Here is a 14,901-nt window from a genome sequence, read left to right on the forward strand (position 1 = left end):
AACATCCTCTAAAACAGAAAACAAACTTTACCCCATTCTACTGTATGTGCCACACTTCACTAGTAAAAATTACAAGACTCAATTTTAGAACTAATGCTCTTTATAACAAGAAGCAAAACCTTTTATTCTTGGCCTAGCCCGAGGTTTTTTGTAATCAGCGTCTTTAATTATTGTAATGCAAGTTGGATCTTGTCATTATTTGTAATTGATTGCTCCCTCAGGGTCACATGATACACTCTTTGATTTCAACAACAATAAATTACATTAAAGTTCTACTTACAGTTTGTATTGAGCTGGTGTGTTATATATCAGGGGGAGTGTTTTCACAATCGGGGGGGGGGGGGGGGCAAGCAGCTTGCTGTAATACCATGAAAATGATTTAAATTCACAGTTGGTACAGTGTAGATTCCTTGTAACAAGCATGGTCTACCTAACTATTGTTCCACTGGTTACCTACTTTCCAGATAATGTAGAATATTTTATTTTCGCTGGGAATTAATTTTCGCTGAAGGAATGATTCAGTGAAAATAAAATTCAGCGAAAATACAGTTTTTCTTTATTTTACATTCAACTTGTCAAAAATCAGTGAAAATACATTCCATACAAATCTTTTCAGCCAAAATAAATTCCAGCTAAAATAAAGTATTTTACAGTAGTGTGGACTTGCTTTACATTACACATGTAAATATATTGCAACATTGGGGAGAATGGGAAGGTCATACTTTTTAATGGTGTTGGTTGATATTGTGTGTAGGAAAAAAAAAGTATAATCTTTTGTTTGGAAAAAATTAGCATATTCAGATTAGCCAATCAAAAGTGTAGTCAACTATCGGCTGTGGTGGCAGAATCATAGCAGCAAGGAGCCTCCAACAAGACGAAGTCGAGTCGTCTGTTGAATGGAAGTAAATTGTAATAAAGTGAACCAAGCAAAAAAAAATTGGCTTACACGTCATACGAATAAAAATATTCATGCTTGCGTATATGACAGAGGTGTGTCTATAATCAATATCAGTCATATTTTTAAGGGCGGCAGTCGTCGTGCCGCGTCCTGTTCGATATGGGACTCATAGCGACGTATACAACGCATGTAAAATACATTGTTTATTTACATGCGCTGCGCAACGACTACCGCGATTTAATGATCCGGTATACTGTACAATAAATACAGTGTCTAGTTTATTTGTTTCTAATAAACTGGAGCAAATATGCTATTGTTATTTTCAGCTCTTGAGTAAAGCACTGGGTGATACAAAACCTGATTATGGTAATATTTGTGCCTATCAATTTGCATAATGTTTGCATGTAATTTTGGAGTGCACGTTTTGTCAATTGAGTAATTTCTTCAAATCTTTTAAATTTTTATACTTTTGAAACATGTACTGTTGATTTTTATTGTATAAATTCTTTAAAATTTCTGTCATAAAATAAAAGCTAGACAAAATCAGAGTTTTACTGGCTCTTTTATTTATTTGGTGGGGGGTACAATGTCGGGCAAAAAGCCGTACCTTAGCTAAAAACATATTTATAAAAATTGTAAATACCGACCAATCGCTCTCATTCAAATTCAAATATTTTGTACATACAATAGTGGTTGGCTCGGAAACTCTACTACTTCCTTAATCCTTTTCATATGAAACTTACCTTCTTCTACCACGCCCTCTTGCGGTAGTTTGAACTTCCTTCTGTTTCATGAGGAAAATACTGTGTCATGTCATGTTATTCCCCTGAGAATTTTTCCCAGGTCTCACCCAAGGCACTATCTCCAACAGTTCAAACACAGGGAGTAGGAGAAATATATTATCAGCACAAATTTATAAAATATGAATATTTTTTTAATCAACCCCTCATGTATACTTTACTGTCCTCTTTGACGATGAACTTCCCTAATGTTTAAGGAGAGCATTCCATTCTGTAAAACGGTGGCGAAGGTCATTGGCAAGGAGATCAGTTCATTACACCGGGGGGGGGGGTTTAGATACAAACTATTTATTGTACATTTTTCAATATAATATATTTTTCCTATTCCTTGTGGTTCGACTATATTTTCTGTGAATGTGCAAACTCTGACAATAAGTGCGCCCTCTAGCGATAAACATAGGCAAGGACGACGTGCTTTTTTTCGACCGGCCGCCATTTTGTCAGTGTCAAGGTGAAAATGGCGTATGTGCTGAGATTGTCTTCGCGACAGGTAATATAATTATGCTTTCTCTTCTATTACATACCTTCAGATTACATTAGCAAAACTGAATCATCCTCGTGCATCTCCTTTTTCAGTTTTATAGTGAAAAAACTTTTATCATAGAAAATATTTTGCAACGATATGTTACAGTGCCCGGCACCGGCATTTTTACATTAGCTCTGCTCACGCAACATGCGTACATCTAATTTGTAATCGTTGCTTTTTATCGTCTGCTGTTGAACATGTACACCAGTATCCTGTACCTGGCAACATCAGTTGAACTGGGTGAATTAAAACGCATAATTAATTTGTTTCGTGACAGTCTGGATGAACTGAACGTTTTTTTTTTATCGACAACTTTCTTTTAATTTTAATCACCAGAAAAGTCGAGAATGACATTAAATATATTTATTTACATTAAAATGCTATGCTGTCGTCGTTCTTGGCAATATTTACTCATTTAATTTCTATTCTTACAGGTGCAGCGGACGTTATGTCCTGGGCTGCATGTCCGCCTGTTACAGACTTCAGGAGCAGCCTCACAAAAGGTACTGTCGGTTTTTTTTTACCACCATCAGCTTTCTATTATTTCGCACACCAGACTCTTAATTGCTTGTTTTATTTTGGACACCATTGTATTTTCCATAGCTACAGTTACTTTGGCCCACTGTAAAATTATATTGGTGATTACTTAATAGGCCAGGCAAATTACGTAATACCCCAGTCAAAGTAACGTTTTATTGAAATTAAACTTGATCCTGTGCCAATATTCATGCATACAATAGTTAAAAAGTTTCATTGACCAAACGGGCAAATGTAAATCCATCAATCAATTGCTGTTACTCTAAATCATGTAAAAAAAACTCAACTCAATGTACTATATATTATATTAAGTGCATGTGAGCAAAAAATTGCATAAATATTATGCTGAATCATTTAATATAATACAGCATATTTCGACCATCTGTCATTTATGTAAGTTGCTGTTAGAATAAATATGGTATTCTTTGTAAGGCTGTCAGCTTTCAAATATACCGGTACACTCTAAGATAATGCGTTTTGTGACATTTGGGAGTATTTGTATCAGCAGGGGTTAAAAAAATGGTTGTCAGAGCTCTCGAAATCTAGATTTCATTACCAGACTATTGATTCCAAAATTCTCCGTAAACGACTGAAAATTGTTAAGTTGTACTAATATTTAATTTTCATAAATGTGCCAAAATGCCAAAAAACAACAATCGTGTGTTATGTTGAGAAAAGCAATCACCATTGCTCATATTTAGATTTATGCTAAAAATAAATAAAATTTATCGAAGTGTTATTCTTGTCTACTACAATAGCAGCGACTTTCATTCAAGGCTTGTGAATTTTTTTTTTTTTTTTCACTTATCCTAAACTAGTTGGTCTGGTTGAAATTGTACATTGCAGAAAATGTATTGGGTAATAGTTAAAGTTGGCCATTGTAAATTGCAGTTAAACTTTAGAAGACAAAAATCATACTCTGATTAAACTGTTGAACAGCATCTAGGAGTGCCACCATTTAAACATACTTTAAAATTATTTCTCATATTTATAACATCCATTATTTCACATAATAGTCCAAAGAAAACAATTAAAACACATATTAAATAACATATTTAGTAAAGGACAAGGAACACTGTGAATGGTACCAGAGCTTAAAAATATCTGTTTTGACATTAACAAAATATTGTGATGTTTTATCTGTCATTGTTGTCTTGAATGCTGTCAAATATTATTGCAGGTTTAACCTTTGCCTTTTCTGGACAGGATGTTACATGCCCCCATAAACTTTTTAGGCATTTATTATGATGACTCGTTGTACTTAGTACTGTCTACTGGAATGCACGTTTTTCTAATCTCTATGTACTGTACAGTTATGTTAATCGTTAATTGAGGCTATAGACTATCTTATTGTCAGTGTTCAGACTTATTATTATGATGGACATTTAATGAATTGTCCAAAGTGATTTAAGTATATTAAGATGCCCCACTATGAAGCTGTAGTATCAACATTTTATCTCAGGCGAGACTTTATATCCCAGAAGAGTTTGATTAGGGGAGCATTATCTGACTTAGAACCCATGACTCCAAACTATCTATAGAGATGTATTTTGCAAAATTTCTCATACTTAATGAAGGCTTTTATTGAGTCCTACTTTACATGAAATTTGTAATGGGAAAAGGGGCATGCTCCAATTTTTAAATAGAATATGCTATAAAAATCTGTGAACATTTGTTTTTCAATGCGTGAATGAGTGCACGTGTGCGTGATTGTTGACATCTCAGAATTTGTGGTCATTGTTCGCATATAATTTACAGGTGATCATCATTGCATATTGATCATTTTATGAATATTCATGATCTAACACGGTAAATCATAGAATGAAATAGTCCAAAGGCCAATGACCAACATAGAGTTCCAGTTACCTTTATGATGTGTCCTAGAACAAGTTGTGAGAAAAACAATTTGGCTAACTCTAAAACCAGACTAACTATAACTAATCTCAATAACTTAGTTCATACCATCAGTTTAGAGTTTGATATCGTCTCTCGATATATATCCGTACTAGTACATGAATGTTTTGTCAGTCTTTCACTCGTAGTTGTCAATTTTTGTGTACATTGTTTAATTTATCATAATAACGCATGTGCAAAATAAACAACGCAATGGTGACCAGTGACAACTGGTACTATTGCTTTAAAATCTGCTCACAGATGTCTTTCTTTTCACTTGTGCTATTTCAGTGTCTCCTAACCGGGCTGCAATTTTTTAGGTTCCTTCATTTTGACCTTGTTTTCCCATCCACACAACAATCAATGATTTCATTTTTGACTCCTCTCACACTCGTAGCCATAGTTGTTGTGATTGTGAAAAGGTTTTGAGACAGTGCTACAAAGCTCACAAACCTGATTCGCATATTCAGTCAATGATAGTGTGGATTACCCAATCTGGTGCTTGTTTCTACTGTAGTTAGAGTGGCTATGGCACTCTTTTCTAGGCATTTTTTATTTAGGCCAGCCTAAATATTTTGGTTTGTGTTCACGTACAAAATTTAGGCAAGCCTAAAATTTGGGTAAGCCTAAGGCTGGCCTTAATTTCTGGTGTGAATCTACCTTATGACTGTGTTTTTCCATTTTTTCACTGCTACAACTTGCCAGTCGCCAGAGGCAGTCACATTAGTTCAGCGGCTAGGCATTGTGAAATAACCATTGTTTACCACGACTGTTACAAGTAATGTATCTGCATGTATATTTGCCAAATGAAAACAAGTACACAACAGGTAGTCTTATTTTGGGATTACAGCAAGACAGGCTGTACTGCTCATTTAATTTAGACTGAACTGGTATTAAAGTTGCAGTGTGAGAGCATTTTAGGCTTTATTGGGGTTTCAGGACTTTTATGTTGAATAATTGATTTTCTAAATTAGCACTAATTGTGGAAAATGGATGATAAAGGAAAACACTACATCCACACACTAGCGATAATTTTGGCTTCCCAGTTGTATGTTCAAATTTGCTAAGACTTTTAAGTGCTCCAAAGAGCATAGATTCACAAAGTTTTAATTTTGTTCTGAATTACTGCAGTAATTGGAAACAAAGCAGAATCCTAAGGAATCATACATATAAAAATTTGTTTACAACTCTATCAAGGGGGATTTGGATTATAATTGTACGATCTAAATCCTACTTTAAGCCGATAAACCAAATATTCTCCCTGGTTTTCAGAGAGAGAACAGCCAACACACTTTACGAGGAAAACATGAAAACTTGTTACTTTATTTCAAGTAATATTACGTTTTAAGGGCTGCTGAGTCCAAAAAAGTACACTAAATGAACCCAAAAGCACGCCTTAGAAATATACCCATGAAGAATTTTCTAGTATTTGATCTATTTTTAACACTTTGGCTACTTTATTGACATTGGATGTTAATCCTATTGATTTAGCTCTTGAGTTGACAGAAAACAAACATACAAAATGTGTGCAGAATGGCCAAAACACATACAGGACAGGACTATGCAGAGAAATTATAAGCAGAAAATTTAATATCTAGTTTTTTTCCTGTTATGCAAGCAAATTCAGATCATTAAATGGCTAGCATGATTGTCTGAAGACGCCAATAAAACCATAATAATGCTGTTCTCCCAGGGTAACTTCAAGTAATAATAAACTCCTACAGAAATTGATACTTTGTAACATTAATCCTTCTGATTATTCTTGCAGAAAGTGTGTTTCGGGGGGGGGGGGGGGGGTGAAGTGGTTAATTCCTGCCAGGTTTGTAACATACCCATATCAGTGTCTTGATATGAAATTCAAATAAGGTTACACTTGGTGTACATTCGGGTAGCACAATCTTTATTTATTTCATTGATTCCAAATCACTCTAATTGGTTGCTCATTATTGTTTTTGGTGAAATGTGCTTTAAAATTGTATTTTTTCATATATTATTAAATGGCTTTATTTTATTTTGCTTGTTTCTTGAAGTGAAATGGCTGAATTCTGCCACTTGGGGCATGTATGCTGTTGGGATACTATTGTTTCAGGTTAGGTAACCATGGATGTGGCTTTCAGTCAATTTAAATATTTTCAAACATCTAATGGTAGTTGAACACCGTCTAACAATTCAAATTTGACGTCACTCATGCAGAGTTCTCGCCAGGAATTAAACATGTTGAGTGCAATTGTTCTATCAGTTTAGACAGTATGAGACAGTTACTCATCCATGTAGAGACAAAAATAAAGTATTTTGTTCCCCTTATAGTGGAGACAGTGTACTCAAATGTTTATTATGTTTGAATTTTATTCTACACTTGTTCTTCTGTCTTTTCTTACATTTTTGTGATACAATTTGTCTCATGAGAGTAAAAAAAACTGGGGAAAAAAACAAATGTAGCTTCAATTTTCCAAATGATACGAGTGTCATCTAATCAGCAATATTTTGTTACAACTGTTTAAAAATAGCAAATCACACCCTCTCGCGTGAATTTTAATCTAAATTGATAAATATTTCCAAAAATTTACCATTAAGCATATAATTTCAAAAATATTTATAAAACGAAGTATCAAAAAATAACTGCAGAACTTAGTAAATAAACAGTACTAAAAAATTCTTTTCAAAAAAACACAGGAGCACATGCCGTTTACATCTGGTATTTGCAATTGCATTGTTTACAGATAAAAAAAAGTGCTTCTTAAATAATGATTGATCTCTACCCATAATTTTGTTCGTGCGTTATAGTTTCTAGATTTACTATAATGATAACTTTCTTTGGTTCATAGATTGCTATGAGCAGGTTTGAAGACAAAAATTATGTCGGATATGAAAAACAAGAGGAACGACTCAGGATTGTTATGGATAGACTTGGAAGACCTATGACCCTTGCAGAAAAAATATTGTATGGACACTTAGATGACCCAGTAAATCAGGTGAGCAGAAAATGTTATGTTTGAATTGGAATGCTTGTGCAACAATAAAATATTGCATCTATAGTAAAAGTAGGCATTTTTTTGCCAGTGTGTTTTGTTGTTACAATATTTATAGTCCAGAAAACAATAGGTGCAACATAATTTCTCAGACAAAACTCCTTCTGGTCAAGTCAATGCAAAGTACATGGGGCCTGGTGGAATAAGGATAACTGTTATGCTGAGTCACATTACCTGTGTGCACTTTAAAATATTCAGAGATTCTGACAGCTAAAAAATTTGATATTTTTCAAAATTTGCTGAATTTACCGTCAAACATGCAGTGTAGCATGTTTGATTAGAATAAATCGCTGACTAACAGGAAAATTGGCTGATATGAGTAAATCATAAATACAAACAAAATGTTCTTTGTAACTGATTTAAGTTCTGTGTACAGTAGTAATTCATTTGTTCTGTTACATGATGCTACTCTAGGGAATAAATTATGCTAGCGAGGTGTGAAACAGGAGAGTGAGTCAATAGCTCTCCTGAAATCAGTGAGGTGTGAAACAGGAGAGTGAGTCAATAGCTTTCCTGAAATCAGTGAGGTGTGAAACAGGAGAGTGAGTCAATAGCTCTCCTGAAATCAGTGAGGTGTGAAACAGGAGAGTGAGTCAATAGCTCTCCTGAAATCAGTGAGGTGTGAAACAGGAGAGTGAGTCAATAGCTCTCCTGAAATCAGTGAGGTGTGAAACAGGAGAGTGAGTCAATAGCTCCTCTGAAATCAGTGAGGTGTGAAACAGGAGAGTGAGTCAATAGCTCCTCTGAAATCAGTGAGGTGTGAAACAGGAGAGTGAGTCAATAGCTCTCCTGAAATCAGTGAGGTGTGAAACAGGAGAGTGAGTCAATAGCTCCTCTGAAATCAGTGAGGTGTGAAACAGGAGAGTGAGTCAATAGCTCTCCTGAAATCAGTGAGGTGTGAAACAGGAGAGTGAGTCAATAGCTCTCCTGAAATCAGTGAGGTGTGAAACAGGAGAGTGAGTCAATAGCTCTCCTGAAATCAGTGAGGTGTGAAACAGGAGAGTGAGTCAATAGCTCCTCTGAAATCAGTGAGGTGTGAAACAGGAGAGTGAGTCAATAGCTCTCCTGAAATCAGTGAGGTGTGAAACAGGAGAGTGAGTCAATAGCTCTCCTGAAATCAGTGAGGTGTGAAACAGGAGAGTGAGTCAATAGCTCCTCTGAAATCAGTGAGGTGTGAAACAGGAGAGTGATTTAATAGCTCCTCTGAAATCAGTGAGGTGTGAAACAGGAGAGTGAGTCAATAGCTCCTCTGAAATCAGTGAGGTGTGAAACAGGAGAGTGATTTAATAGCTCCTCTGAAATCAGTGAGGTGTGAAACAGGAGAGTGATTTAATAGCTCCTCTGAAATCAGTGAGGTGTGAAACAGGAGAGTGATTTAATAGCTCCTCTGAAATCGATTAGATGAGAACAAGAGAGTGAGTCAATATCTCTTCTGAAATCTGAAAACTTTGAACTACCATGTATTTAATGAAATATAATTTCTCTCTAGCAACAAATTGTGTGGGATGTTGTGTAGTCTCCGACATTTCTCTGCTATGAGTTTAATTGTTTTGTCTATTTGATACCTAACATTCCAGTACACAACAAAAAGAGTGAAAACTTGTTCTTGTGGATTTTGATTTACATGAGGAGGATTGGAGTTATTGTTCTTGTCAAATAACAGGGTATGTCAGATTACTTCCAACGTACACTTCTCATTCATTACAAATGCGGTTAACAAAAAAAATCAACGAGGGTCTATCAGTGTTTTAATAGCTTGGGCATGCTTTGAATTCTTGTTTCTACTTAGCTATGATTGTCGCTTAAGCTAATCACTGAACTACTCTTGTATGTGTTATGATAACTGAGCTGTACAATTCAGATTAATACCATAATCCTATTAGTGGACCACCTAATTTCTGTTAAAACAATAATTTATTTTCGTCTTAAAATTCAACCCCCTGCATTCAGATGTTTCCAATCCAACTGTGTTTCTTGATATAAAAGAAAACTAATACATCACATATTGATGCCTTTTTCCCCCCCATTCATTTTGGCTATCACTGGAGACTATCAAAAGACAATGTTTTAATACAGTCTTTTTGTGTTTTCCCCATGTTTCACACCTTCTCTATTTATTAGAATCAAGTTACCACTGACAAAAAGAAAGGAATTTAATTTTTTTTTCGAACAAAGATATTTTTTCCCCTGGTCTAATTAATTACAGGATCGCTGGATATAATAAATCAGCTGATCGATAATATGCATATGGGCTCATTAATATGCACACTTTAAATTATTGAACTACTGCATTTCTTATATAAAATTGCATACATAATACATAAATGACAGGTGTGTCTGTAATAAAAATAATTATGATCTGGTACATCATAAATGTAGTTGTATATTTATGTGTGCTATTTGAAATGTGCTTTAAATGGAACACCTATGGTATTCACCACTGCATCATGAATCTGTATACAAAGGTTCATCAAAACTAGAATTATAAATGTGGGGAATGTTATTACAGTCAGCTGCCGTACAACGTGATGTAAAGGAAACATCAATCCAAACAACATAATGACCTCCAAAAAAAAAAGCTCCACAAATGTAGGAGAATGCAATTTACAGTTTTTTTTGTATCACTCTTCATTCTCTAGATATTCAACTTTTCATCAGTATGAAAATGGACTGGCAGCCATTTTCTTTTTAGATCTTCAACATATCTGGACCGATAACAAACTTCCTTTATAATCTGACATATTGGACAAATACACATGTATTTTTGTCACCACGAAATCCAAAATAACTGATTGGTGGCTATCATGTTCCACAGTGCCATATCTCATACATGTCAGTCAAGACTGCCGTCTGTTATAATGAATATCAGTTAATAAGTCGTATTTTATTTCATTATCATTTGTATTTTACCTATAAATCAATACATTTCAATATCAATAATCAAAATTTGCAGCCTAGCTGTGACAATTATTGAAACTTGTTATTTTCCTCGCAGCATACGTCACAATACCTTACAAAGATGCATTAGTCCTTTTAGAATACATGACATGTGATGAAATGCCATCCATTTATTCTACTTACTGTATTTGCAAAGTACAGCTGATCAGTCAGCATGGGAATTGTAGACTTAAATCCTATTTCCCATCAGACTTTTTTATATTTTACTCCCATATGCCCAAATTTTTCTTGCCAATGCAATCTATTTAAAAATAGTCTGTTATTAAGTAGTCCAGATGACTATAATATTACATATCTCTAGCACATTTTCTGTTGCATTAATTGTCAAATTCACACCGATTTGATATCTTCTCATTCTGTCAATAACATTGGTTAAAGGTATAATTAAACCTACACACAATTTTTGAGAAAGTTGGTCATAAATTCATGACATTGATTTATTATGTATATTCATAATACTATTGTACTATGTCACCATGAAATATCATTCTTTTGTGTGTTGATGTATTTTGAAACATTTGTCCTAATATTTATCAAAATTCACTATTTTTAGAACTCCATAGAACACAATGTTAATGAATAATTGTATTTTTAACACTTTTTAAAATCCAATTTTTTTAAATAATTTAGGACAATATATTTTTTTCAGCCTATGTCACCAGCCTGCATTTAAAATGTTGCATATCGGTGCCAATAGTAAAAGCGTCAAAATACTGAACAAAAAAATGGACAAATTCTGGGTATTTTTATTTATGAGTAGGCATCTAACTTTCATGGCAATTTGTTTGGCTTACTCATAAAAAGGATTTCTAATTTGCAAAATAGCATTCATAGAAAATTGTGAACCCGATGTTACATGTTTAAAAGCCAACAGTGATGCTGTAAATTTGAATACTATTTATTTCCATGTCTCTCATTGACTTTAGCATAATAGCTTCAATTTATTCAGCGTGTTGATAGTGCATTTGTGGAAAGATATTTCATTTTGTTGCAGCTTGTCAAATGTAAATCTTCAGTAATATTGAGGTCACAAAAGGCTGCCTACCCATCTACTCAGAAGTGTTTTATCTCATAACATTTATATTACCACTTATTTTTCGCAGTATTTCTAAAAATAAAAAAGTTGTTCTGCGAGTAGTTCAATTGATCCCGAATAAATATAAAAGCATATTTTTCGCACATGTACCAGGTCTGACAGATGAAGAAATCGTTTTGGTAATTCCTGCATGTACCATACAACTGTATCATCCTGGCTAGTTTACATGATGTAATTGATGAGGCAATAATAATAATAATAATAACTTTATTGCATCTTTAGAAATACAATGTATCTTTAGTTAATAGCAATAAAGATTAGTTGTGATAACTGCTACTACAAAAAGAAAGTTAGTTGTTAATGGGATAAAACAAGTGTTATATATCAAATGGCATTTTCATTTCTTGATTGAAATGAGTTATGAATATAGTTGCCAATCTTTTTTATTATTAAATCATCTTTTGAAGTCATCAAGAAAATAAATTTCTAGGAATCATCCTGTGTTTCTTGTGGAAACGTAATGTCTTGTATGATTTGTTGACGTATTACTTTATATTGTGGACATATCATAATAAGTACAGTTCATCTTCTATTTCATTCTGAGTGAATTGTTTGCAAATACTATTTTCAGTAGGTATTTTTGGTTGCATATGCCTTCCTTTTTCTATTGCTAAATTGTGATTGTCATTGAAATTCTTCGTTTCAAATTCAACACATCCAAGTATTTTTCAAAATTTTGTTTTTTCAGTTATATTTTTTCTCCAGAAATTTATGACAATGCGACAACTGTTACACATGGTTACTGTCTATGGCAATAGGCGACTAGTTGTCTGAAAACAAATTGAAGTTATTCAAGTGCTGTTGCCAAACCAGTCTTGGCGATACAATTAAATCATACAAACTCGCGAGGCAACACTTGCACTTGTGTTGTTAATAAAGTTACCGGTCTTCTTATCTTTCAAGCAATGCTTGCCTGATTTAAATTTAATGTTTTCCAGTTACTCTACTGTAATAATAAGTTTAATGGTGCAAACACAAATTTAATATACATATCCACAGTGTGCAACTTGAAAGAATTTTTGAATAATTATTTTGTTTTATCTACTAGGATATTGAACGTGGTGTAAGTTATTTAAAGCTAAGACCAGACAGAGTAGCAATGCAGGATGCTACTGCACAAATGGCAATGTTACAGTTTATTTCTAGTGGTCTTCCAAAGGTACGTAAATGAATGCATTGAATAATACCTTGCTTACATTTTTAACTGTTCACAAGTATGTAATTGCGTCCCTTCAGACAAATTTTATATAATATTTTTTTGTTGACTGTCGCTTCTAAAGTTTATAGTTACTAATACTAATGTTGTGATCGCTACATGTACATTGTGTTGTCTTCTAAAATCAAAAATAATATGACAGAACCCCAGTTATTTTCACGAGTGATGCAGTGTATCCTGCGGCCGTACTTTCACGAGCGAAGCGAGTGAAAGTACAGCAGAATACATCGCATCTCGAGTGAAAATAACTTCCATACGCAACGAAAGCCACGGGGAGGGTGTGGGGTTCTGTTATTATTACATATGTTCCATACTTGATTATTTCGTATTAAAGAAAGAACGTGCAAACCGGGATGGAATTTAGGTTGGGGAACCCCATTGCCCATTAATATGTTCCAATATAAGTGTTACGCGTTAGCAGCTCGTGTCAGTGTAGAACACGCCCGGAGAACGCGTGTCACTGTTTGTTTGAAATTAAAATAATCAGACGTCTAATCTGAGTCACTGTCCGAATAAATAACTCGTTGACGTTTAGTTGGGGCCACAGCAGAACCAGAACTTGAACTGGACGACTATGATACACAGTTTATGTTGAAGTTAAAAGTTCTGCCACAGAATTGTGCATTGGCAAACATGCTGTGCAACTGCGGTACTCCACAGACGGGATGACTTTCGTCGACAGCGGTTGTCGCTTAGCTGCACGCTACAACTTCGTGTGTGATGTTGCTTGCTGGTCGTGGATTGACTGAGTCTTGATTACCGGTTAAAATGTTGCTCTCTTGGCGTTGGTAATTTTTATTTGGAACTGAGTAACGCCGCAACGTCGCCAGCAGAAACTGGTATCTCGATGCTGATGGTTGCGGCTGCATAGTAATCGCTGATTTTACTGCTGGAGGATCTTCTGAGAGCCCTTCAAGATTTATAAAACTCAGTTTCCAGGTGGTCAATATACATTAAGTTGTTCCAATCGTAGTATTCCATGTGATGTACACCTGACATGCCAAAAATGTTGTTGAACGATTTGAACTGGATAAAAATAGCAGACGAAAATGTGTTTACAAAATAATAATAGTTCGGTAGCCAATGAAAATACCATGTTCATTTGCATATCGACCGTGAAAATACCGAAAACATTATTGCATGGGTGATATGCAAATTAGTTTGGGCCAAAATAAGTGACTGCCTAAAAGTACCATTACTGTTGTTCAAATTTCATGTCACTCGGCAACTATATTCATGTACCCCAAGGGGAAAATATCGTACTTCTAAATATTGTTTATTCCGAAAAACTGTACTCCTGAATAGACTACTTTGTTTGCTCTCGGACCTCATTTGCATATGGGTTGTGGAAATACCGATTTTGATTTCAGGGACGAATCAAAATAAACTGCAGTACATATGTAATAATATAATGGTATTCGCCCATTAGACACGCATAAATAAAAAGAATAGCATTTATGGTACACATACTGGATTATTAAAATAACTTGTGTCCATAGACAGACCACGGTCAGTTACGTAAACTTGTATGCTACTAATACAAAGAGCAAATGCATGACATTTTTAGTCTCCGTTCGGACGAAGTCCGAAAACGGGGACTTATGTTTTGACCTCTGTGTGTCCGTGCGTGCGTCTGTGCGTGCGCGCGCTTGGACCTGTATCTTAGAAATGCCTGGACCAATCACAATCAAACTTCACACATGCATCATACATGACATCATACATATGCACGTCCATTTGTTTTATGATCTGATTCAAGATGTCCGAATGTCGGCCATTTTTGTACTAAAAATCAGCAAAATTAAGCATTTCCCTGCTGTTTACAGATTGATTTTGTTCAAACCTTGTATATATGTTGGACTTTATAGGACCTTGATGAACATCATTTTGTTTTACGATCTGATTCAAGATGGCCGAATGGCGGCCATTTTTGTGCTAAAAAATCATA

At 34.7% G+C, this 14,901-nt stretch overlaps 1 protein-coding gene across 1 annotated transcript in view; it reads left to right on the forward strand.

Moving 5' to 3' along the window:
- The first annotated feature begins 2,129 nt into the window (after positions 1-2,129).
- LOC100372066 (aconitate hydratase, mitochondrial) overlaps positions 2,130-14,901 on the forward strand; it is a 33,381-nt gene continuing 20,609 nt past the window's right edge. The window contains exons 1-4 of the mRNA NM_001184930.1: positions 2,130-2,188; positions 2,659-2,727; positions 7,480-7,626; positions 12,786-12,896. Of these exons, the coding sequence (NP_001171859.1) occupies positions 2,156-2,188; positions 2,659-2,727; positions 7,480-7,626; positions 12,786-12,896 (360 nt within the window). The 5' untranslated portion in view covers positions 2,130-2,155. The remainder of the gene's footprint in view (positions 2,189-2,658; positions 2,728-7,479; positions 7,627-12,785; positions 12,897-14,901) is intronic.

The sequence above is a fragment of the Saccoglossus kowalevskii genome, chromosome 8, assembly GCF_978046115.1.
Source record: "Saccoglossus kowalevskii chromosome 8, keSacKowa6.1, whole genome shotgun sequence".
In the NCBI taxonomy this organism is placed as follows: Eukaryota; Metazoa; Hemichordata; class Enteropneusta; family Harrimaniidae; genus Saccoglossus; species Saccoglossus kowalevskii.